Source organism: Rhinopithecus roxellana, chromosome 6 (genome assembly GCF_007565055.1).
Source record: "Rhinopithecus roxellana isolate Shanxi Qingling chromosome 6, ASM756505v1, whole genome shotgun sequence".
Classification (NCBI taxonomy): domain Eukaryota; kingdom Metazoa; phylum Chordata; class Mammalia; order Primates; family Cercopithecidae; genus Rhinopithecus; species Rhinopithecus roxellana.
In genome coordinates this window covers 58,131,687-58,154,677 of record NC_044554.1, presented here as the reverse complement: position 1 = coordinate 58,154,677, position 22,991 = coordinate 58,131,687, and the positions used below count along the sequence as shown (strand labels likewise).

Genomic DNA, 22,991 nt, shown 5'->3' with positions numbered 1-22,991 from the left:
CATATATAAACCTGTACACACAAACATTTATAACAACTCTATCATAACTGCCAAAAGCTGGAAACAACCCAAAATGTCCTTTAACTGGTAAATGGATATACATTTTAATACACCCATACAATGGAATAGTACTTGGCAATAAAATGGAAGGAATATTCACACATGCAACAACTTGGATAAATCTCAAAAGTATTAGGCTAAATGAAAGAAGCCAGTCTCAAAAGATTACATTCTATATGATTCCATTTATACAGCAGTCTTGAAAAAGCAAATCTATAGTGACAGCAAATCAATGGTGGCCAGGGGTTAGAGGTGGCAGGAGGGTGTGACTATAATTAACCTATTAGGATAATAGAACTGTTCTGTATCTTGAGTGTGATGGTGGTTACAGGAATCTATATATGTGTTACAATTCATAAAATGAGGCTGGGCACAGTGGCCCATACCTGTAATCCCAGCACTTTGGAAGACCAAGGCAGGAAGACCACATGAGGCCAGGATTTGAGACCAGCCTGGGCAACATAGCAAGACCCTATTTCTGTGAAGAAAATACAAAACTAGCTACGTGTGGTGGTAAGTGCTTGTGGTCTCAGCTGTTTGGGAGACTGAGATAGGAGGATAGCTTTGAGCCCAGGAGTTTGAGGCTGCAGTGAGCTATGATAGCACCACTGCACTCCAGCCTGGGTGACAGAGAGAGACCCTGTCTCGAAAACCAAAACAAAACGATGTATAGAATGAAACACAAAAAGTCAATTTTATTGTATGTTACTGAAAAAATAAAATTGCACCTCAAAAAATTTCTTTGTAGACAATCTTTCAGGACATAATTTCAAATGATCTTTCATATGAAGATAAAGAATCTTTATTGTTGAACATCTCCAACACTAATCTTCATTCCTAACATGAATGAAGATTGGATCCCTTCCTATAACTTTTTTAAAAGTATAAAACTTTATCCCAACAGCATCAAGAGTTAATCAACTTTTGGAAGCAACCTAAGTGTCCAGTAGCAGATGAATGGATAAAGAAAATGTGGTACATATACAGAATGGGTACTATTCAGGCATAAAAAAGAATGAGATTCTGTCGTTTGCAACATGGATGGAACTGGAGATCACTGTGTTAAGTGAAATAAGCTAGGGACAGAAAGACAAACTTTGCATGTTCTCACTTATTTGTGGGAGCTAAAAATTAAAACAATTGAACTTGTAGAGACAGAGAGTAGAAAGATGGTTACTATAAGCGAGGAAAGGTAATGGGGGAGGGCAGAAGTGGGGATGGTTAATGGGTACAAAAAATAGAATTAATAAGAACTAGTATTTGATAAAACAAGCGGGTGACTATAGTCAATAATAATTTAATTATACATTTTTTAAAAAGTAAAAGTATAATTGGATTGTTTGTAACACAAAGGATACATGCTTGAGGTGATGGATACCCCATTTACCCAATATGATTATTACACACTACATACCTCTATCAAAATATATCATGTACACCCTATATATAAACCTACTATGTACCTGCAAAAATTAAAAATTAAAAAGGAACTGATTTTGAATATATGTTATATAAAGATATATACATATCTTTCTATAAAAATAGAAAGTAAATTTTATTGCAGAAGTTAGAATCTATAGTTCTCAGAAATGTGAACATATCATCCTTAAAATGAGATATTTCTATGGTCAGAAAATAAAAAGTAACTCCTGAAGCTTTAGTGAGAATTATAGACTTTGCATAACCACTTTCATTTTTAATACTACTTTCAAAAAAAGATATAGGTACCAGAATGAGTCTCATTTTTATTTGCCGCTTTTCAGTTTTCATTCTCAGCTTGCAAGTTTAATGTCCAGAAAAGCAAAGAAGGAACAGGAAGAGTGGTAATGTGGAAAATGGGAATCAGGAACAGCTTTACCATGGAGGCCACCTTTTGTGGATCTACTCTGGGTAAGACCAAGGGTTCTCATTCACAGCTCTCAAAGCTTTAAACCAAACATACATAATTTAATGTAAATGTAATAGTACAGACAACAGCACTTTCTTCCTATTTAAATAATACTAATATTTAATCAATTCTATAAACAGGATGAATAAACTCCCACAATATGGTATCTCTATTTCCTAATTTCCCTTTGTTTAGAAAGGAAGATTTAAGCATATAAATAGAATACTCTAATTGGTTGTTTCATATGGTAATCTTTAAATGCTTGTTATTTTTAAGGAGGTATCTACAGATTTTTTTAAAAATATTTTTTATTGGATTTGCTATTTGCAAGGCAAAATGGACTTTTGGGAGTCAATACATGTTTAAATGAAAGCACTTGGTTCCCTGAACAAAAAATTAAAGTGTGCTTTGTAGTCCCATTTAAGAAATCTTTTAGTTACATCTAGCATATCCTAACATGGTTAGAATACTCCATATTAAAATAATTGTCACATTATCAGAAAAATGTATCAACTTAAAGTTCTAGAAATCCACATATGTACTTTCCAGCTAGTTTTAAAAGCACTTTGAAACTGATATAACATTATTTGTGATGATGAAAATCTTTTCTCATAAAATCTTTACACGAGTTTTTCTCAAAGTGATTATTACCACCATTTCTAACTGGCAACCAAATATTCTATAACTGTCTTACTGAATTTTTTTCTGCCTTTACAACATATACTAATGTGTGTTAAATCAGCTTTGGTCCAGATGGTGGAAAAGGGACAAGGGAAAGCAATGAGCTGTTAAATAACCTGCCCTGGAGAAGAAAATCCAAAGAACAGGATATGGAATCATATCAATGTTTTGTTTATACTCTGTTTTGCAATGTACCTGCTAAGAAAAATTATTAACTTGCCCTCAAGGGTGGATAAACTTATTGATGTTTTAGGTAATAAACGAGGCACTCATTTCAGCACAAAAGACCTGGAATCAATGGGATATCATTTTTGTGATTCTCTCTTGGACTATTGTGATCCCGACCGGACCAAGGTAAGCAAAGTGCATTTGGTAATGCATCAGACTCCAGCCTATCAGATACCATAAGCTGACTATAGGCCTATGCAGTGTTTGCCTTTTAATGTCCCAACAGTGTTGTTGGGGGTTTGGCACTTAATTTGCCAGTAACAGTTGTTCCAGGTGTCTATAAATACTCAAATAGTTTTTTTAGGAAATAAAGTTATTTTGTAATGAGCTCATGTATTATTTTTCCCTAGTATTATCGGTGCCTGAAAGAATTAGAAGAAATGGAAAGACATATAACACTGGAAAAAGTCTTTGAGGATTCAGATACTCCTGTGATAGACATTACATTGGATCTAGAGTCTAGGTAACTCAAGGCTACTGAAGTAATGCAATTTGTTGTGCTGTTTTACTATGTGCTTCATAATTATACCAGCATTTTATTGTCAATTCTCAACTGAAAATGCCAATTATAAGTGGTGGAAAATTTCTCCCATGCCCATTATTTTGGCCAGACCTCATTAAGACTTCATTTATTATTTTTTCAAGTAACATGAACATTACTATGTACAGTGTACTAGGTGTGAAAGACATGAAATTGGTTTTTGTTTGGTTATTGTTTTTGTTTTTCTCTTTCTTTTTAATATACTTTATTTTAGTTTTTTTTTTTTTTTTTTTTTTTTTTTTTTTTTGAGATGGAGTCTCGCTGTGTCACCCAGGCTGGAGTGCAGTGGCGCGATCTCGGCTCACTGCAAGCTCCGCCTCCCGGGTTTCCGCCATTCTCCCGCCTCAGCCTCCGAGTAGCTGGGACTACAGGCGCCCGCCACCGCGCCCGGCTAGTTTTTTGTATTTTTAGTAGAGACGGGGGTTTCACCGTGTTAGCCAGGAGGGTCTCGATCTCCTGACCTCGTGATCCACCCGCCTCGGCCTCCCAAAGTGCTGGGATTACAGGCTTGAGCCACCGCGCCCGGCCTTTATTTTAGTTTTTTAGAGCAGTTTTAGATTCACAGCAAAATGGAATGGGAAGTACAGAGAGTTCCCATATATCCCCTACGAGAGTGGTACTTATTTACAGTTCATGAGTGTACACAGACACATCTTTATCATCCAAAGTCCACTGTATATGTTAGGCTTCACTTTTGGTGTTAATTCTGCAGGTTTAGACAAATGTATAATATATGTATTCACTATTATAGTATGATACAGAGTGTTTTCACCGTATGGATTCACCCTAAGAACCCACCTATTCAACCATCTCTCCCTACTAACCCCTGGAAACCACAGATATTTTAAACTGTCTCCATAGTTTTGCCTTTTCCAGAATGGCATATAGGTAGGACCACACAGTATGTGGCCTTTTCACACTGGCTTCTTTCACTTAGTAATACGCATTTAAGTTTCTTCCATCTCTTTTCATGGCTTAATAGCTCATTTATTTTTAGCACTCAGTAATACTCCATTGTCTTAATGTACCACAGTTCATATGTCAGTTTACCTACTGAAGGACATCTTGGTTGCCTCCAAGTTTTGCCAATTATAAATAAAGTTGCTGTATACATCCATGTGCAGGTTTTTGTGTAGACATAAGTCTTTGACTTCTTTGAGTAGATATCAAGGAGCATGGTTGCTAGACAGTATGATAAGAATATGTTTCATGGCTTTTCTTCTTCCAGCATTGGAGTCGATGTTACCTCTTCATTTTTTATTTTATTGTGGTAAGAACACTTAGTATGAAATTTACCATCTTATTTACTGTACAATATTTTATTTGTGATACAATATTGTAGAGCAGATCTCTAGAGTTTATTCATCTTGCTTAACTGAAATATTTTGCCCTTTAATTAGGGAGTCCCATTCCCCCACAACCCTCTAGAAACCACCATTTGACTTTTATTTTATGAATTTGACATTTTAGATACTTCATAAAAGTGAAATCATGCAGTATTTGTCTTTCTGTGATTGGCTTATTTCACTTAGTGTAATGTCCTCGCTGTTTATCCATTTGTTAACATATTGCAGAATTTCCTTCTTTTTTAAAGCTGAATAGGAAGCCACTGTATGGATATGCCATATTTTCTTTATCCATTCATTTGTCAAAAGATCTTTAGGTTGTTTCTACATATTGGCTATTGTGAATAGTGCTGCAATAAAAATGGGAGTGCTAATGTCTAGATTTCAGCTCTTTTGCATAAATACCCAGAAGACTGCTGGATCATATGGCAGTTCTATTTTTAGACTTTCTGAGGAACCTCTGTGCTGTTTTCAGTAGCAGCTGCACTGTTTTGTATTCCCACCACAGTGTACAAGGGTTTCAATTTCTCCACATGCTCCCTTACACTTGTCTTTTGGTTTTTTTGATGACAGCCATCCTGACAGGCAAGAGGTGATATCTCATTGTGTTTTAATTTGCATTTCCCTGATAAACGATGTTGAGCACTTTGTCACATACCTGTTGACCAGTGTGTCTTACTGTAGAGATATCTATTCAAGTACTTTGCCCATTTTATAACAAAATCAGGTTATAGGGGTTTTTGCTATTAAGTTGAAGGAATTCCTTATATATTTTGAAGACTACCCCTTATCAGATGTATAGTTTGCACATATTTTTTTCCATTCTGTAGGCCGCTTTTTCACTCTATTGTTTCCTTGGTTGTACAGAAGCTTTTTAGTTTGATGTAGTCCCATGTGTTTATTTTTGGGTTTGTTGCTTATGCTTTTGGTGTTGTATCTATGAAATCTCTGCAGAGATCAGTGCCATGGAGCTTTTCCCCTACGTTTCTGGAAGTTTTGTAGTTTCAGGTCTTATATTTAAGTGTTTAGCCCATTTTGAGTTGATTTTTTTTGTACAGTATCCAATTTTATTCTTTTGCATGTGGATATCCAGTTTCCCAGCATTATTTGTTGAAGATAGTATTCTTTTCCCATTGTGTATCCTTAGCACCCTTATTGAAGATTATTTAGTCATATATGTGTGGACTTATTTTGGGGCCCTGTATTCTATCCTGTAAGTGTAGATGTCTCTCTCTGTCAGTGTCATACTCATTTGATTACTGTAGCTTTGTAATATTAACTTGAAATCATAGAAAGTGATGACTCCAGCTTTGTTCTTTTTTCTCAGGATTGATTTGATTTGGCTATTTATGGTCTTTGGTGATTCCATATGAATCACAGAACTGTTTTTCCTATTTTTTGTAAAAGGTGCCATTGGGATTTTGATAGTGTTTGTATTGAATGTGTAGATCACTTTGAGTAGTATGGGCATTTTAACAATATTAAGTCTTCTGATCCACCAACGGGGGATGTCTTTCCATTTATTTCAGTCTTCTTTAATTTCTTTTATCAATGCTTTATAGTTTTCATTATACAAGTCTTAGTTAGGTTTATTCCTATTTTATTCTTTCTGGTGCTATTGTAAATGGGATATTTTCCCAATCACCTTTTCAGATAGCTCATTATTAGGATATAGAAACACAATGGATTTTTGTATGCAGATTTTGTAACCCGTAACTTTGTGAGTTTATTTATTAGTTCTCGCAGTTTTTTTTTAATGGAGTCCATAGGGTTTTCTATATACATATATAAGATTATGTCCTCTGGAAACAGGAACAATTTTACTCCTTCATTTCCAGTTTACATGCCTTTTCATTTGTTCTTTTGCCTAATTGCTCTGGCTTGGACTTCCAGTATTATGTTGAATAGAAGTGGCAAGGTGAGCATCCTTGCCTTGTTCCTGATCTTAGGGCAAAAGCCTTCAGTTTTTTACCATTAAGTATGCTGTTAGCTGTGGGCTTTTCATATATGGCCTATATTATGTTGAAGTGCTTTCCTTCTATTCTTAGTTTTTGTTGAGGAAAGGATGTTGAATTTTGTCAAGTGCTTTTTCTCTATTGAGAGGATCATGGATTTTTATCCTTTATTCTGTTTGTATGGTTTATCACATTAATTGATTTGCATATATTGAACCATCCTTGCATCCCAGGGATAAATCCCACCTAGTCATGGTGGACAATCTTTTTAATGTGTTGTTACATTTAGTTTTCCAGTATTTTCTTGAGAATTTTTGTATCTATGTTCATGAAGGATATTAGCCTGTGGCTTCCTTTTCTTGTGGTATCTTTGTCTGGATCTTTGGTATCAGGTTAATGTGAGTATCCTAAAATGAATTGAAAGTTTGCTCCTCTTCTATTTGAGTTTGAGAAGGATTGGCATTAATTATTCTTTAAACGTTGGATAGAATTCACCAATGAAGCCATCTAATCCTGGGCTTTCTTTGTTGGGAGATTTTCAATTACTGATTAAATCTCCATAATAGTTATAGGCCTGTTCAAACTTTCTATTTATCCAAAATTTAGTATTGGTAATTTGTATTTTTCTAGGAGTTTATCTGTTTCATGCAGATTATTTAGATTGCTGTTATACAACTGTGCATAACAGTCGCTTATGATTCTTTTTATTTCTGTAGTATCAGCTATAAAGTTTCCTCTTTCATTTTTTATTTTATTTGAGTCTTCTCCATTTTTCATAATTAGTTTAGCTAAGAGTTTGTCAATTTTGGCTTTTCAAAAAACTAATTCTTAGTTTCACTGATTTTTTTCTACTGTTTTTCTATTTTATTTCTGCTTTAATCTTTGTTTTTCGTTTCTTCTGCTAATTATGAGCTTAGTTTGTTGTTTTCTATCTCCTCGAGGTATAAAGTTAGGTCGTTTATTTGAGGATCTTTATTCTTTTTTAAACATAAACATTTATCACAATAAATTTCCCTCTTAGTACTGCTTTTGCTATATCCCATTAATTCTGGTATATTATGTTTTCATTTTTGTCTCAAATTGTTCTTAATTTCCTTTTTTATTTCTACTTTGACCCAGTGATTGTTCAAGATTGTGCTGTTTCTTTATACTTGTGAATGTGAATATTCCAGTTTTCCTTCTGCTATTTATCTAGTTTCACCCCGTTATGGTCAGTACTAATACTTGTTAAATTTGTTAAGGCTTGTTTTGTGGCCTAACATGTGATCTATCCTGGAGAAAGTTCCAGATGTGCTTGAGAAGACTATGTAGTCTGCTGCTGTTGGGTACAATGTTCTGTATATGTCTGTTAGATCCATTTGGTCTATAATGTTGTTCGAGCCCTCTGTTTCCTTATTGATCATCTATGTCACTATTCTATTATTAAAATGAGGTATTGAAGTCTCCTGCTATCATTGTATTGCCGTTTCTCTCTTCAGTTCTATCAATGTTTGCTTTATATATTTAGGTGCTCTGATGTTGGCTGCATATATATTTGTGATTGTCATATCTTCATAGTGTATTGACCCTTTTATTTGTTATATCTTCCTAGTGGATTGACCCTTTTATCATTATATAATATCCTTCTTTGTCTCTCATGACAGTTTTTTACTTAAAGTCTACTTTATCTGATATAAAATTAACTATTCTTGCTCTCTTTTAGTTGCCATTTTAGCATGGAATATTTTCCCATCCCTTAATTCAGCCTATGTATGTCCTTAAATCTAAAGGGAGTATCTTGTAGATAGATTGTAGTTGGATCCTCTTTTTTTAATCCATTCAGCCATTCTGTGTCTTTTGATCGAGTTTAGTCCATTTATATTTAAGGTCATTATTGATAAAAGATTTACTATTGCCATTTTGTTGTTTTCTATTAGTCTTATAGTATTTTTTTTTCTTCTCTTCAAATTATTTCTTATGCTGTCACTACCCACAGAGAAGTGAGATGACACAAAAGCAGTATAATAAAAGGTAATGAATAATAACTGGAAAATTCACTACCAGGGGAATATAGTTGGAAGAAAGAATGTACTAATTTTATAAGCTCCCACTTATAGGTGAGTACAGTACTTACAGGAAAGGTAAAACAAATGTATGATTCTTCCCTTACATACACATTTTGCAGTCTTGAGTTAGTGCCCCTGCAACTTTCCCTGGTGACTAATATGTTTGTTTCCAGATGCAGAGTATCATTTTGAGCTCATGAGTTTGTTTATATAATATTTGATGTACTCTGATCAATTTCAGTCATTATTATTTGAATGTTCAAATTTTCCCCAACCTTGACAATACAAGACCGATTAAGTTGGCCTGTGTTTTTTGACATGACTCTCATAGTCTTCAGTAACTTTCAGCCATGATAGGATTTCCCAGGCTCATCTTGTACATTTCCTGCACCAGAATTGGAATCTACCATTTCTCTCAGAAGTCCTGGTTCTTTTCAGTGAAAAGGGATATTTAGATAACATCGCCTAGATGATAGTTATTATTGCTTCTAGTTTTTTTCCCAGGGGATTGAGTTAGGAAATATGTATTTTCACGAGAAAAAATCTTCAGTTCATAATTATATTTCCAGTTCAAATTTAAGATTATAGAACTTATTCTTCCTTATTTTTCATACTTCTCTTTTCTCTTATACTGAAAAATCTTCATCCCTAATTACTTTAGGGTAAATATTTACCTACTTCTTCCTTTTCCTATCATATACCCATAATAATGCCACCAATAAAATGACTATTGAATGCAGTTTAACATTTCTTTGTAATTCTTTTTAAGCTTCGTATAAAGTAGTTTTTAAAAGGGGAGAGATTATTTTCTCTATGTGGCTATGCCAGCAGTCTGACAGTTAAGTGTTTTTGTTTTTGATTATATTAATTTTTAGGAATAACTTTTATTAATTTTTTTGTTTTTAAATTATATAACACGTTTACATAAGAACATCAAAACTATATAACAGGGAACATTCAAAAAAGTGTTGATTCTACCCCATCTCCCCTTCTCTACTCTGTTTCCTTCCTTATTCCATGGGTAACTATTTTCGTTATTTTTTTACTTATTCTTTGTTTTACTTTGAAAATACGAGTGAATAACTACATATTTTCATATCCTGTACCTTATACGAAAGGTAGTATACCATCAGTGTTGCTCCATATCTTGCTCTTTTCACTTACAACACTCGGGAAATCACTGTGGATTTTTCACTACATAGGGATTTTCCTTATTTCTCTGTAGTTCTCCACAGTGTGGGTATATCATAATTTACTCAGTCTGTCCTCTATTGATGGAACATTTGAAAATAACCTACTTTTTCCAATTAGTATTTTTTTCATAGATTCAGGGGGGTGTATGTGTGGGCTTGTTACATGGATTTATTGCATAATGCTGGGGTTTGGGCACCCATTGAACCCGTCACCCAAACTGAATATAATGCCCAACAGGTGGTTTTTTAAACCCTCTCCTCCACCTTCCTCCTGACTCTTGGAGTCCCCAATGCCTGTTGTTTCCATCTTTATGTCCATGTCTACCCTTTGTTTAGCTCCCACTTGTAAGAGAGAACATGCGGTAATTGAAAACGATTTACTTTTAAATGTGGTTCTAAATTAGGATAAGAGATAGAAGTGCGATCAAATAAGATAATGTGTAAGTAAATCCTCTATAACTTTGTGCTGTAAAATACTATATAAATAATATATATCATGTGTTATCTATCTAGAATACCTTTTAAGAAAGTCAGGAATTTATGGTAAATTGGGACATAAACTTGATTTCCTAGGACCAATCAATATTCTACAGGAGTCTGGAGTCTGTTTTTTGAGGTTGCAGAATCATTCCATGTTGGTTATTTTGGAAACTTTGTAACATCTGATACACATTGAAGAAAGTTTCATCCTAACATGTGCAGAAATATTACAAATGTGCTACTTATGTATATTGCCCTTTTTAAAAAGGAACATAATAATCACCATCTACTTTTTCCAGAGATATAAACCAATTTCAAATGAAAGCATCCAAATATTTTAAGAACTTTGCATGCAGAAACATGTAGAAGGCATAGCTTCATTCTATGCTTAAGAAAGCAAGGCCACACCAGAAGTGATGGGTGAAAAATGGGTGAAGCTGACTTTCAGGACAATAAAAGGAAGAACTCCCTAATAATGAGTCTGAGAAGGGTTAGTGGAAAATAGTTAGTACCTTATAGAAAGGATTCAGCCAGGCCGGACATGGTGGCTCACGCCTGTAATCCCAGCACTTTGGGAGGCCGAGGCAGCAGATCACCTGAGGTCGGCAGTTTGAGACCAGCCTGAATAACATGGATAAACCCCATCTCTACTAAAAATACAAAATTAGCCAGGCATGGTGGCGCACGCCTGTAATCCCGGGAGGCTGAGGCAGGAGCATCGTTTGAACCCAGGAGGTGGAGGTTGTGGTGAGCTGAGATCGTGACACTGCACTCCAGGCTGGGCAACAAGAGCAAAACTCTGTCTCAAAAAACAAAATGAAACAAAACAAAACAAAAACAGAAAGGATTCAGCCAAAGCTGGAGGACCATCTGCTATGGGACTTAATAAAATAATTCCTATTTGTGAGAAACATTTAGTTAAATTATTCCTGAGGCCTAAAAAATTATAAGATTCTAATGGATACTGTCAATTTAACAGTTCATCTTAAGAAAATAAAAACATTTCTAATAAATAGGAAATAGACATTTAAAATACAGCCTGCCAATGTCTTTGATTTTTAGAAGAATAAGTATATATTAAATAGAAAATACTATTATAAAGCAATTTAAAACATAGACCTTTCAGTATAGATGCCTGCTGTGTCATAAAATCAAGGCTGATATGAACACCAGTTATGATATATTTATTATTATTTAAAAATTTGTTTACTTTTATTTTTTTATACATTTGGTTACCTTCTATGATGGCATAAGTGAAACACATCAAGTCAGTATTGAGAAACCCTTAACTTTCTAACCATATGTGGCAGCCTTCTATATAATCTTAGGAGTTTCCATATTACAAATGAGGAGTTTAAGGCCTGCAGTGAATTAACCTCAGCATGTCCTCTTGCCTTTGGCTCTCTTTAAGCTGGATCTAACACAGAAATAAAGATAAGTAAATTTACCTGGAGGACCATTTTATAAGTACCTTGTAGCTGTGTCTGAGAAGCAAAGTAAAATAAAATCCATTGGAACTTAAATTGTGAGAGCAGAGGAGAAATTTTCCAAATGAAACTTAAATTCCTTTTATAGCTGCTGCTTAAAAAGGAGCATTGTGTTTCAAAATAAGGAAATGTAGAAGTTTCTTTGATTTAAAAGCATTGATACATTTTCTGATTTGCAATGGAAAATATTTCCTTATAGAGGATACAATAGTGCCACTAGAATAAGCAGTATTTTATAATTAATATAAAAAAGATAAAGCAACCTTAAAAGGTATCTTGTTTAATGAAAAAATGTTTTCTAATGCACATTCATTCAGATACTGCAGTAAATATAATAAACTAGTTATGTAGTTTCTTAGCCAAAAAAGGAAAATATTTAATGGTAGGTAATTAAAATATGCTTAAAAACATAAATATGTGTGTATACATATTACTGTATTTATAAAAATATGCATGCACACATATATTTGTATGTTTGCCTGTTTTATTTCCAAAATACAACCCAGAGAGTTTTCTTATTTATCAATCTGTATAGCTTCTTATTTGCTTCTCTTATTGTCTTATTCTGTTTAATGTTGCTACAACAGAATACCTAAAACTGGGTAATTTATAAAGAAAAGAGGTTTCTTTAGCTCATGGTTTTGCAGCTAAGGAAGTACAAGCACCTGCTCAGTTTCTGGTGAGGGCTTTTCATGCTGCATCATAACATGGCAGAGAAGGTCAAAGGGGAAGTGCACACAGGCGAAGAGGCAAAAACCCAAGAGGCATCTTTGCTTTATAATAACCCATTCTTGTGGGAATGAATCCATCACCACAACAACTAATCCAGTTTCACAAGAGTGAGAACCAGGTCATTCATAAGGGACCCACCCCCATGACCCAAACATCTCCCACTAGGCCCCACCTCCCAACACTGGCACATTAGGAATCAAATTTCAACATGAGTTTGAGTGGGGACAAAGCATAAGGGCTAAACCATTATTATAGCACTTGTCTTACTGTATTAGCTAGAACTTCCAGTATGATACTGAGTGGAAGAGCTATGAGAAGACATCCTTGTCCTGTCCTCAGTCAAAGCAGGGAAGATTCTAGTTTCTCACCATTATGTATGAATGTTAGCTATAAGTTTTCTGTAGATACCAAGTTGAACAAGGTTCCCTCTACTTTGTTAGCTGAGAGTTTTTGTCATGAATATGTGTTGGATTTTGTCAAATGCTTTTTCTCCACCTATTGATATAATTTTTTTTTCTGCTTTAGTTGACGGATTACATCAACTGATTTTTGAATGTTTAAACAGCCTGGCATACCTAGAATAAATCCTACTTGGTCATGGTTTATAATTCTTCTTATTCCTTGTTGGACTCAATTTGCTAACATTTTCTCAAAGATTTTTGCACCTGTGTTCCTAAGACATATTGGTGTAGTTTTTCTTTCTGACAGTATCTTTGTCTGCTTTTGGTATTAGGATAATGCTAGCCTTTTAGAAAAAGTAAGTGTTCTCTCTGTTTCTATTTTCTGGAACAGATTTTAGAAAACTAGTATTATTTTTTCCTTAAATGTTTGGTAGAATCCACAATACACCATCTGGGACTTGTGCTTTGTTTTGCAGGGTCACTAATTATCAATTTGATTTCTTTAATTGATATAGCTCTAGTAGATCTATATATCTGTCTACTAGATCTATGTATCTCCCAGTGTGAGTTCTGGTAGACTGTGTCTTTCAAGAAGCTGGTCTATTTCATCTAAGCTATAAAATTTGTGAGGACACAGTTGTTAGTACTCCTTCTTTTTCTCTTTAATTTCAATAGCATCAGTAGTGATGACTCCTCTTTTATTTCTGATGTTAGCAGATTGTGTCCTTTCTTTTTTCTTGGTTAACCTGGCTAGGGATGTATCTATTTTATTGATCTTTTCAAAACAGCAGCATTGTTTTCATTGATTATTGATTCCCTGTTTTCAGTTTCTCTGATTTTTAAATTATTTCTTTTTTCCTACTTGCATACATCTCTTTTTCTCCTTTTTCTGATTTCCTAATGTGGACACTTGGGTTGTTCATTTTAAAGCTTTCTTCTTTTCTGATATATGCATTCAATGCTATAAATTTCCCTCTAAGCACTGCTTGTGCACCATTCTACAAATATTGATAAGTTGTATTTTAAATTTAATTTAGTTAAAATATTTATCTTTGTTCACACTGGACATGATTATCGATGCAGAAAATATCAAATAATTTTTTAAAACCCTGAAACTAATAATTATAGAAAGATTTAAATACACAAGGTTAATATACAATTGCCTTTCAATATACCAGCCACGAACAATTGGAATTTAAAATTAAAAACAAAATACCATCTACACTAGCACAAAAATTTTAAATACTTGGATTAAAGCTAACAAAATATGTGTAAGATATATATGAGGAAAATTACAAACTCTGAGGAAAGAAATCAAAGAGGATCTAAATAAATGGAAAGAGAGTTTGTGTTCATAGATAGGAAGATAATATTGTTAAGATGTCAGTTCCTCCTGGCATGATTTTTGACTGGATGTAATTCCAGTCAAAATCCCAGAAAGTTATTTTGTGGCTATAGACAAACTAATTCTAAAATTTGTATGGGTGTGCAAAAGACCTGAAATAGCTAACAAAGAAGGACAAAATCTAAGGACCTACACTACTTGACTTTAAGACTTACTATAAAGCTACATAATTAAAACAGTGCAGTACTAAAGAACAGACAAATGGACCGATAAAACAAAACAGAAATATATCCAATATATTTGTCATCGCTGACAAAAATAGTCAATGGTGTTTGAAAAAAGAGCAACAAAAATCCCTAGTCAAATGGAGAAATAAGTCTTTTCAACAAATATTACTGGAACAACCGGACATCCACAGGCAACAATGTGAACTAGAAGCAACTTTACACCTTTCACACAAATTAACTCCAAATGAATTATAGACCGAGGTGTAAAATACAAAACTATAAAACTCCTAGGAGATAACATAGGAGGAAATCTAAACTCTCTTGAATTTGGTAATGACTGTTTAGATATGACAAAATCATGATCCATGAAAGAAAAAAATTAGTAAGTCTAAAGATGCGTGACACGTGAAAAAAATAAAAGATGCTTGACATCATTTTCATTAGGAAATTGCAGATTAAAACAACAGTGAAATATCATGACACATCTATTATAATGGCTAAAATCCAAAGCACTGACAATACCAAATGCCAGTGAGGATGAGGAGCAACAAGAACTCAACACTTGATCCAGCGATTGCATTCATATAGCAGCTTTATTCATTATTGCCAAAAACTGGAAGCAACCAAAATGTCCTTCAGTAGGTGAATGGATAAAGAAACATATGTTCAGACAATGAAATGTTATTCAGTGATTTTTTTAAGTGAGCTATCAAACCATAAAAATATATGGCAGAGCTTTAATTCATATTGCTAAGTGAAAAATGTAAGTCTGAAAAGGCCACATATTATATGATCCCAACTATATGACACTGGGTTGCCAGAAGTTCTGGGAAAAGGAAGGATGAATAGATGGAGCACAGAGGAATTTTAGGCAGTTAAACTACTATTTATGATACTGTAATGATGGAGATATATCATTATAAAGTTGTCAAAACTCATAGAATGTATACCACAAGAGTCAACCCTAAGGTAAACTATAATTTTTAATAATGTATCAGTGTTGTTTAATCAGTTGTAACAAATGTACCACATACTATCAGATGTCTAATTTACAAATGTATCACCTACAATAATTTAGGAAGCTATGCAGGGAATGGGGGCATGTGTATGGGAACTCTGTACTACCTGCTCAATTTTTCTGTAAACCTAGAACTTTTCTAAAAACATAAATTATATTAATTTAAAAATATACATAAAAAATACAACCCAGAAATGTTTTCTTTCTTGTATTGGCTCTCAAGCAAAAAAAAAAATTTCCTACCATTGCATTAAATGATGATAATTAGAAATAGATTTGTTTGACCCTTTTTTCTTAAGGTACTATGTTTCATATGGTGCTGCATTGCTTTATGTAGAATGGATATAGTGATATAAAAATAAATGAATTTTAAGAGCTATTGATACCCATGACATCTAGGAAACTCCCCTGATATCGCACTTATTCATTAACATATTAACAAATCTTACTGAGTTCCTACTATATGCCGAGCACTATTTCCACTCTGGTGATAGAGCAGTGAGCCAGACGGAAAAAAAAAAATCTCCTTTTCTGGAGCTTACATTCCATTAACACATTCCCAAACCTTTATATCTCTCCACACATTCAACAAAAACCCTCTAAGTTGTCTGGAACTACTAAACATCTAAACCACCTTTGTAAACATTCTTCCTCTTCTTCTTCTTCCCCACCGCCCCCCTACCACCCCTCCGAGACGGAGTTTCGCTTTTATTGCCCAGGTTGGAGTGCAATGGCACAATCTTGGCTCACTGAAACCTCCACCTCATGGGCCCAGGCGATTCTCCTGCCTCAGCCTCCTGAGTAGCTGGGATTACAGGCATGTGCCACCATGCCCAGCTAATTTTTGCATTTTTAGTAGAGACGGGGTTTCACCATGTTGGTCAAGCTGGTCTAGAACTCCTGACCTCAGGTGATCCACCTGCCCTGGCCTCCCAAACTGCTGGGATTACAGACGTGAGCCACTGCGCCCAGCCACTTCTTATAATTAGAACTTTTCAACCATTCAAATAAGAGAATAAAAGCAACAGCTGAAATTTTAAGATGCCACCAAAACATTGTGTAAACCAAATTTTTTTTTTTTTTTTTTGTAGTAGCCGAGGCTCTGACAGTTCAGAATCCATTGACTCTCTGACTGACCTTCTCAAGTTAACTTCTCAGGTATGACTGAATATTTTTGCTTATATGTGGATATGCTGTGTAGGTACTGTTCTTATTGTGACTAATAATCAGGTAAAAAATTGCAGATATGTCATTATTTTATCATTGTTACTTATTTTCTAACTATGTACATATTTTAAATCATAGAATTATTTAATCTCAGGGTTTCTTATTCTAACATCCTTGCTTTATAGATGAGGATACTTAAGATCCATAGAGATGAAATTATTTCTTAAAAGCCATACAACTTGTTAGTGACAGAGGTGGTAGCCTAACATACATCACCTGACTGCTTAATTTATAAATTTATTATTCGGCTATGTATTGAGCTCCAACTACTTATCAGACACTGGCTGAGTGCTGGGGATAGAGCAGTGAACAAAATGAGACAACAGCTTTCCCTTTGTTATCTTACATTCTGGCAGGGGGAGATACAAAATAAAGAAGGTAAGTAAAATACACGATGTCTTACATGGGGATAAGTGCCTTAGGAGTAAAAAAGCAGGAGGGGGAATAAAGAGTTTAGGTGGATATTGCAGTTTTGGATAAAGGCTACCAAAAGTAAAAGATAAATACTTAAGTAAGAATTCAAAGGAAATGAGGGACAAGCCAAGTAGATACTAGGTATATTAACTACTTTTTGGTACATAACAACTTCAAAACCTCAGTGGCTTACAACAAGCTTTTATTTTCTTACTCATGGGTCTGCAGGTTGGCTCTATTAGACATGGGTTGGGTCAATTGGTCTTGGATTCAGGCTAGAGGTTGAGTTCAGTTATGTTCCACGTGTTTCTCATTTGCTTGGGCTAGAGAATACACAGGAAAGATCCTATGGTGAAAATCCGGAGTATACAAGGGGAAACCAAGCAATATAATCCCTAACACACACTGTTAATAGTCTACCTCAAAACCTTTTCCAGTGACCCAATCCGTTAGGCAGATTTTCTGTCTTTCAAACTATCACTTGAGATAGTTTTACTAAATGTATCACTTCTACATAATTTGTGTCATAATTCTTCTTTAATTCATTTGTTTTTAATAAGTAAAAATTATATGTATTTATTGTATATGACACATTGTTTTGAAATATGTATACCTTGTGGAATGGTGAAATTGAGCTAACATATTCATTACCTCACATACTTATTTTTGTGGTGAGAACACTGAAAACACTTAAAATCTATTCTTAGCAATTTTCAGTATAATATGTTGTTATTAACTACAGTCACAATGATGGAACAATAGATCTCTTGAGCTTATTCCTCCTATCTAACTGGAATTTTGCATCCTTTGACCAACACCTGCCCAACCCACACCCCTCTACTCCTGCAGCCCCTGGTAACTACCATTCTACTCTCAACTTCTATGAGTTCAGCGTTTTTTTGTTTTTGTTTTTGTTTTTAATACTCCACACATAAGTGAGATCATGATCTTTCTGTGCCTGATTTATCTCACTTAATATAATGTCCTCCACGTTCATCTATATTACTCCAAGTGGCAAGATTTCCTTCTTTTTAAAGGCTGAACAATATTTCATCGTGCTACATACCACATTTTCTTTATCCATTTATCTGTTGATGAACACTTAAGTTGATACCATACACTGGCTATTGTGAATAGTGCTGCAATGACCATGGGAGTGTAGACATCTCTTTGACATACTGATTTCCTTTCCTGTAGATATAGACTCAGTGGTGGGATTGCTAGTTTAGATGATAATTCTATTTTTAATTTTTTGAGGAACTTCCATACTGTTTTCCATATGGCTGTACTAATTTATATTCTTACCAACAGTGTGCGGGGGTTCCTTTTCTCCACATCTCCAACACTGATTATCCTTTTTTTTTTTTAAATAACAGCCACTCTAACAAGCATGAGGTAATATCCATATTTGGTTTTAACTTGCATTTCTCTGATGATTAGTGATGCAGGGCATTTTTAAATATACCTGTTGGCCATTTGTATTTGTTCTTTTGACAAATATCTATTCAGAGCCTTTGCCCATGTTTTAATCAGGTTATTTGTTTTCTTACTATTGAGTTCCTGATACATTTTGGATATTAGCCCCTTATCAGATGTATGGTTTGCAGATATTTTCTCCCACCCCATTAGATGTCTCATCATTCTGTTGATTGTTTCATTGGCTGTACAAAAGCTTTTTAGTTTGATGTAATCCCATGTATCTGTTTTTGCTTTTGTTGCTTGTGTTTTCAAGTTCATATCCAAAAAAATCATTGCCCAGACCAATGACATGGAGCTTTTCCCCTATATTTTTTTCAGTAGTTTTATAGTTTCAAGTCTTACATTTAAGTCTTTAATCCAATTTTAGTTGATTTTTGTACATAGTGTGAGATGAGTCTAATTTCATTATTTTGCATGTAGATATCTTATTGTCCTAACAGCATTTATCAGATACTGTCCTTTTCACATTGTGTGTTCTTGGCACTTCTGTCAAAAGTCAATTGACTACAAATGCACAGATTTATTTTGGGGCTATTTCATTCAATTGGTTTATGTGTCTCTTTTTATGCCAGTACCATGCCATTTTGATTTCTGTCATTTTATAGTATATTTTAAAGTCAGACAGTGTGAGCTTCCAGGTTTGTTCATGTAGTTCAAGACTGTTTTGGCTAGTTGGGCTCTTTTGTGGTTCCATATAAGTTATAGAATTTGTTTTCTATTTCTCTGAAAAATCCCATTGGAATTTTAATAGGGATTGTACTGAATCTGTAGATCACTTTGGGTAGTATGGACAATTTGACAATATTAATTCTTCTGATCCATGAGCACAAGATATATTTCCATTTCTTCATAGACGATATTCTGTGTCTTCTATTTATCAATGTTTTATCATTGTCAGTATATAGGTCTTTCACTTCCTTGGTTAAATTTATTCCTACTTTTTTGTAGATATTATAAATGGAATTATGTTCTTGATTTCTTTTTTAGATAGCTTGTTTTTTAGATAGTTTATTAATTATAGTTTGTATAGAATCACTACTGATTTTATGTGTGTTTTTTTTTATCCTTCAACTTATACTGAATTTTCAAATTCTGTTCTTTGATGGAGTTTTCTATATATAAGATCATGTTGTCTGCAAACAAGGACAATTTAACTTCTTCCTTTTAATCTTGTCTAATTGCTCTGGCAAGGACTTCAGTACTATGTTGAACAGAAGTGGTAAAAGTGGGCATCATTGTCTTGTTCCTGATCTTAGAGGAAAAGCTTTCAAGTTTTCACCACTGGGAATGATGTTAGCTTTGGGTTTGTCATAGACGGCCTTTATTGTATTGAGGTACATGCATTTTATACCTTATTTGTGGAGCATTTTTATCATGAAAGGATGTTGAATTCCATCAAATGCTTTCTTCTGCATATATTGAGATGATCATAGGGTTTTTGTCCTTCATTCTGCTGTTGTGATGTATCAGACTTATCAATTTGCGTATGTTGAACCATCCCTGTATTCCTGGGATGAATCCCACTTGATCATGATGAATAATCTTTTATTGTGCTGCTACATTTGGTTTGTTAGTATTTTGTCAAGGATTTTTCCATCTATCCTCATCAGGAATATTGGTCTGTTATCTTTTCCTTGTAGCTTACTTGTCTGACTTTGGTATCAGAGAAATGCTAGCCTCATGAAATGAATTTGGAAATACTCCCTCTTCTTCAATTTTTTGGAAGAGTTTAAGAAGGATTCATATTAGTACCTCTTTAAAGGTTTGGTAGAATTCAGCAGTGAAACCATCAGGTCCCCAGCTTGTCTTTGATGGGGAACTTTCTATTTCTAATTTAATCTCCTTATTCATTATTCATCTATTCAGATGTTCTGCTTCTTCATGATTCAGTCTTGGTAGGTTATATGTAGCTAGGAATTTATTTTTTCCAGGTTATCTAATTCATTGGCATATAATTGTTTATAATGGTAGTCTTTTATGATCCTACTTCTGTGGTGTCGGTTATAATGTCTCATCTTTCTTTTCTGACTTTATCTGAGTCTTCTCTGTCTCCTTAGTCTAGCTATAGATTTGTCCATTTTGTTTCTTTTAAAAAAAAGAAAGAAAAAAAAAAACCTCTTCATTTCATTGGTCGTTACTATTGTTTTTCTAGTCCCTATTTCATTTATTTTTGCTCTGATATTATTTTCTTCCTTCTGCTAACTCCATGCTTAGTTGTTCTTCTTTTCCTAGTTCCTTGAAGTGTAACACTAGGTTGTGTATTTCAGAACTTATTTTTCCTTTTTCTCCAGCCCCAGCTCAAAAGATCTTCTTTTTTGATGTAGGCATTTATTGATGTGAACTTCCCTCTTAGAACTGCTTTTGCTGCATCTAATAAGCTTTGATATATTGTATTTCCATTTTTTGTTTGTCTCAAGATATTTTTGAATTTCCCTTTGAATTTCTTTACTGACCAATTGGCTGTTCAGGAGCGTATTGTTTAATTTCCATGTGCTTGTGAATGTGTCACTATTTTTTTGTTATATTTTCCTAATTACCTACTATCCAGTTACAAAAGCAATGACTATGACAAAGTTTAGGTTTTGTTAGGACAGCATCTTACCTCTGCATATCAATTTCTGTAGTTTTCAGATTTTAATGCATAACACCCTCAGACTATCAATGACTTACAATAGCAAACATGTGTTGTCTTGTTCATGAATCTGAAGGTCAGCTGTGGCTCTACTGAACTAATCAGAAATCAGCCAAACTTAGCTCCTAATTGTGGGTTGGGTTCAGGTTTATTCCACCTTTCTTTCTTCACCTAGACCAGCAGCCAACTAGAGCATATTCTGCTCATGGCCAATCACAAGAGTTCAAGAGGGCAAGCCAAACCATGCAAATATATTTAAAGCCTCTGTTTAACATTCCACTGGCCAAATCAAGACATATGTCCAAATTCAACATCAATGGGGTGGGGAAGTATAATTATATAATAGTGAACATTTAGGAACAATCCAGCGGTATGTTTTCCCAGGCGAGGAGTACTAAAAGTGCAATGGCCCTGAGGAAGGAGTGTGTCAGTCATTTTCTAGGAAGACCAAGGAAGCTAATGTGGCTAGAGAAGAATGAACAAGGAGAATAATGGTAAAACATGAAATCAGATAGGTATTGAAGGTTGCAGGAACAGGTCATGTAAAGCCTGGTAGGCTTAGGACTTCAGTTTTTGCCTCTGAGTTTGGGGATCTTTGATCAGAAGAATGTCGTGATCTGCCTGAAGTGGTTAGCAGGGTCACCTTGGCTGCTGTGTTAAGAGTACAATGATGACCCATAAGGGAGACCAATTAGGGGGCTCTTATAATAATCCAGGCAAGATAAAAGTGGTGGCTGCACCAAAGTGATACTAGTAGAGGGAATGAGAAGTGATTAGATTTTAGATATATTTTCAAGATAGTGTTAAGAGAATCTGCTGATGACATGTTTATAAGATTGAAAAATAGAAAGGAGAGAAGGTGGTCTCTAGATTTTGGGACCTGAACATCTGGAGATTACAGTTTCCATTCCATGAGGACAATGGTAAAATAGCAAACCTAATTTTGTTCCGTAGCTACTAAACCATATTTTGAAGATGTATCAGGACTTTCTCTATTGCAAGAGGCAAAAAATCCTTCCAAAATGGTTTAGTCAAAAGGGATATTTGTTGGATTACTAAATAAAAAGTCTAGGGACAAGGCTGGCTTTTGTCATGGCTTAAATGAGGGGCTCAAATGATGTCATTGAGATCCTGGAGGGTTTTTTCTCCTGCTTTCATCTCATTTCTGCCTTTTCTTGGTTGGTTCCATTGTCAGACAGACTTTCCTCTCACGGTGGTAAAATGACTATAGAAATCCAGCCTCACATCCTCACCATACTAAGTCTGGTTGAGACATCCTCCTATATAGTAGTTCCCTCAAAAATGCAGATATTGACATTTTTAACAAAGAGGTAAAAGATCTGTTCAGTGAAAACTGTAAAATGTTGATGAAATTGAAGACACAAATAAATGGAAAGTATTTTGTGTTCATGAATCAGAAGAATATTGTCAAAATGTCCATACTACCCAAAGCTCTCTACAAATTCAATGCAATATCTATTTCAGTGACATTTTTCACTGAAGTAGAACAGTACTAAAATTTGTATAGAACCACAAAAGAGCCTGAATAGCTAAAGCAAACTTGAGCAAGAACAACAAAGCTGGAGGCATCACACTTCCTGATTTTAAAATA

At 34.4% G+C, this 22,991-nt stretch overlaps 1 protein-coding gene across 6 annotated transcripts in view; it reads left to right on the top strand.

The window, feature by feature from the left end:
* The window catches only part of AGBL3 (ATP/GTP binding protein like 3), a 149,565-nt gene that overhangs the window by 61,838 nt on the left and 64,736 nt on the right, over positions 1–22,991 (top strand). For 4 of the 6 annotated variants that reach the window (XM_030933098.1, XM_030933095.1, XM_030933097.1 and 1 more), the window contains 2 exons: positions 1,824–1,950; positions 2,883–2,983. In XM_030933098.1, the coding sequence (XP_030788958.1) occupies positions 1,824–1,950; positions 2,883–2,983 (228 nt within the window). Of the gene's footprint in view, positions 1–1,823; positions 1,951–2,882; positions 2,984–3,207; positions 3,321–16,718; positions 16,786–22,991 lie in introns of all 6 variants that reach the window. The other 2 variants (XM_030933094.1, XM_030933093.1) reach the window with 1 other exon arrangement.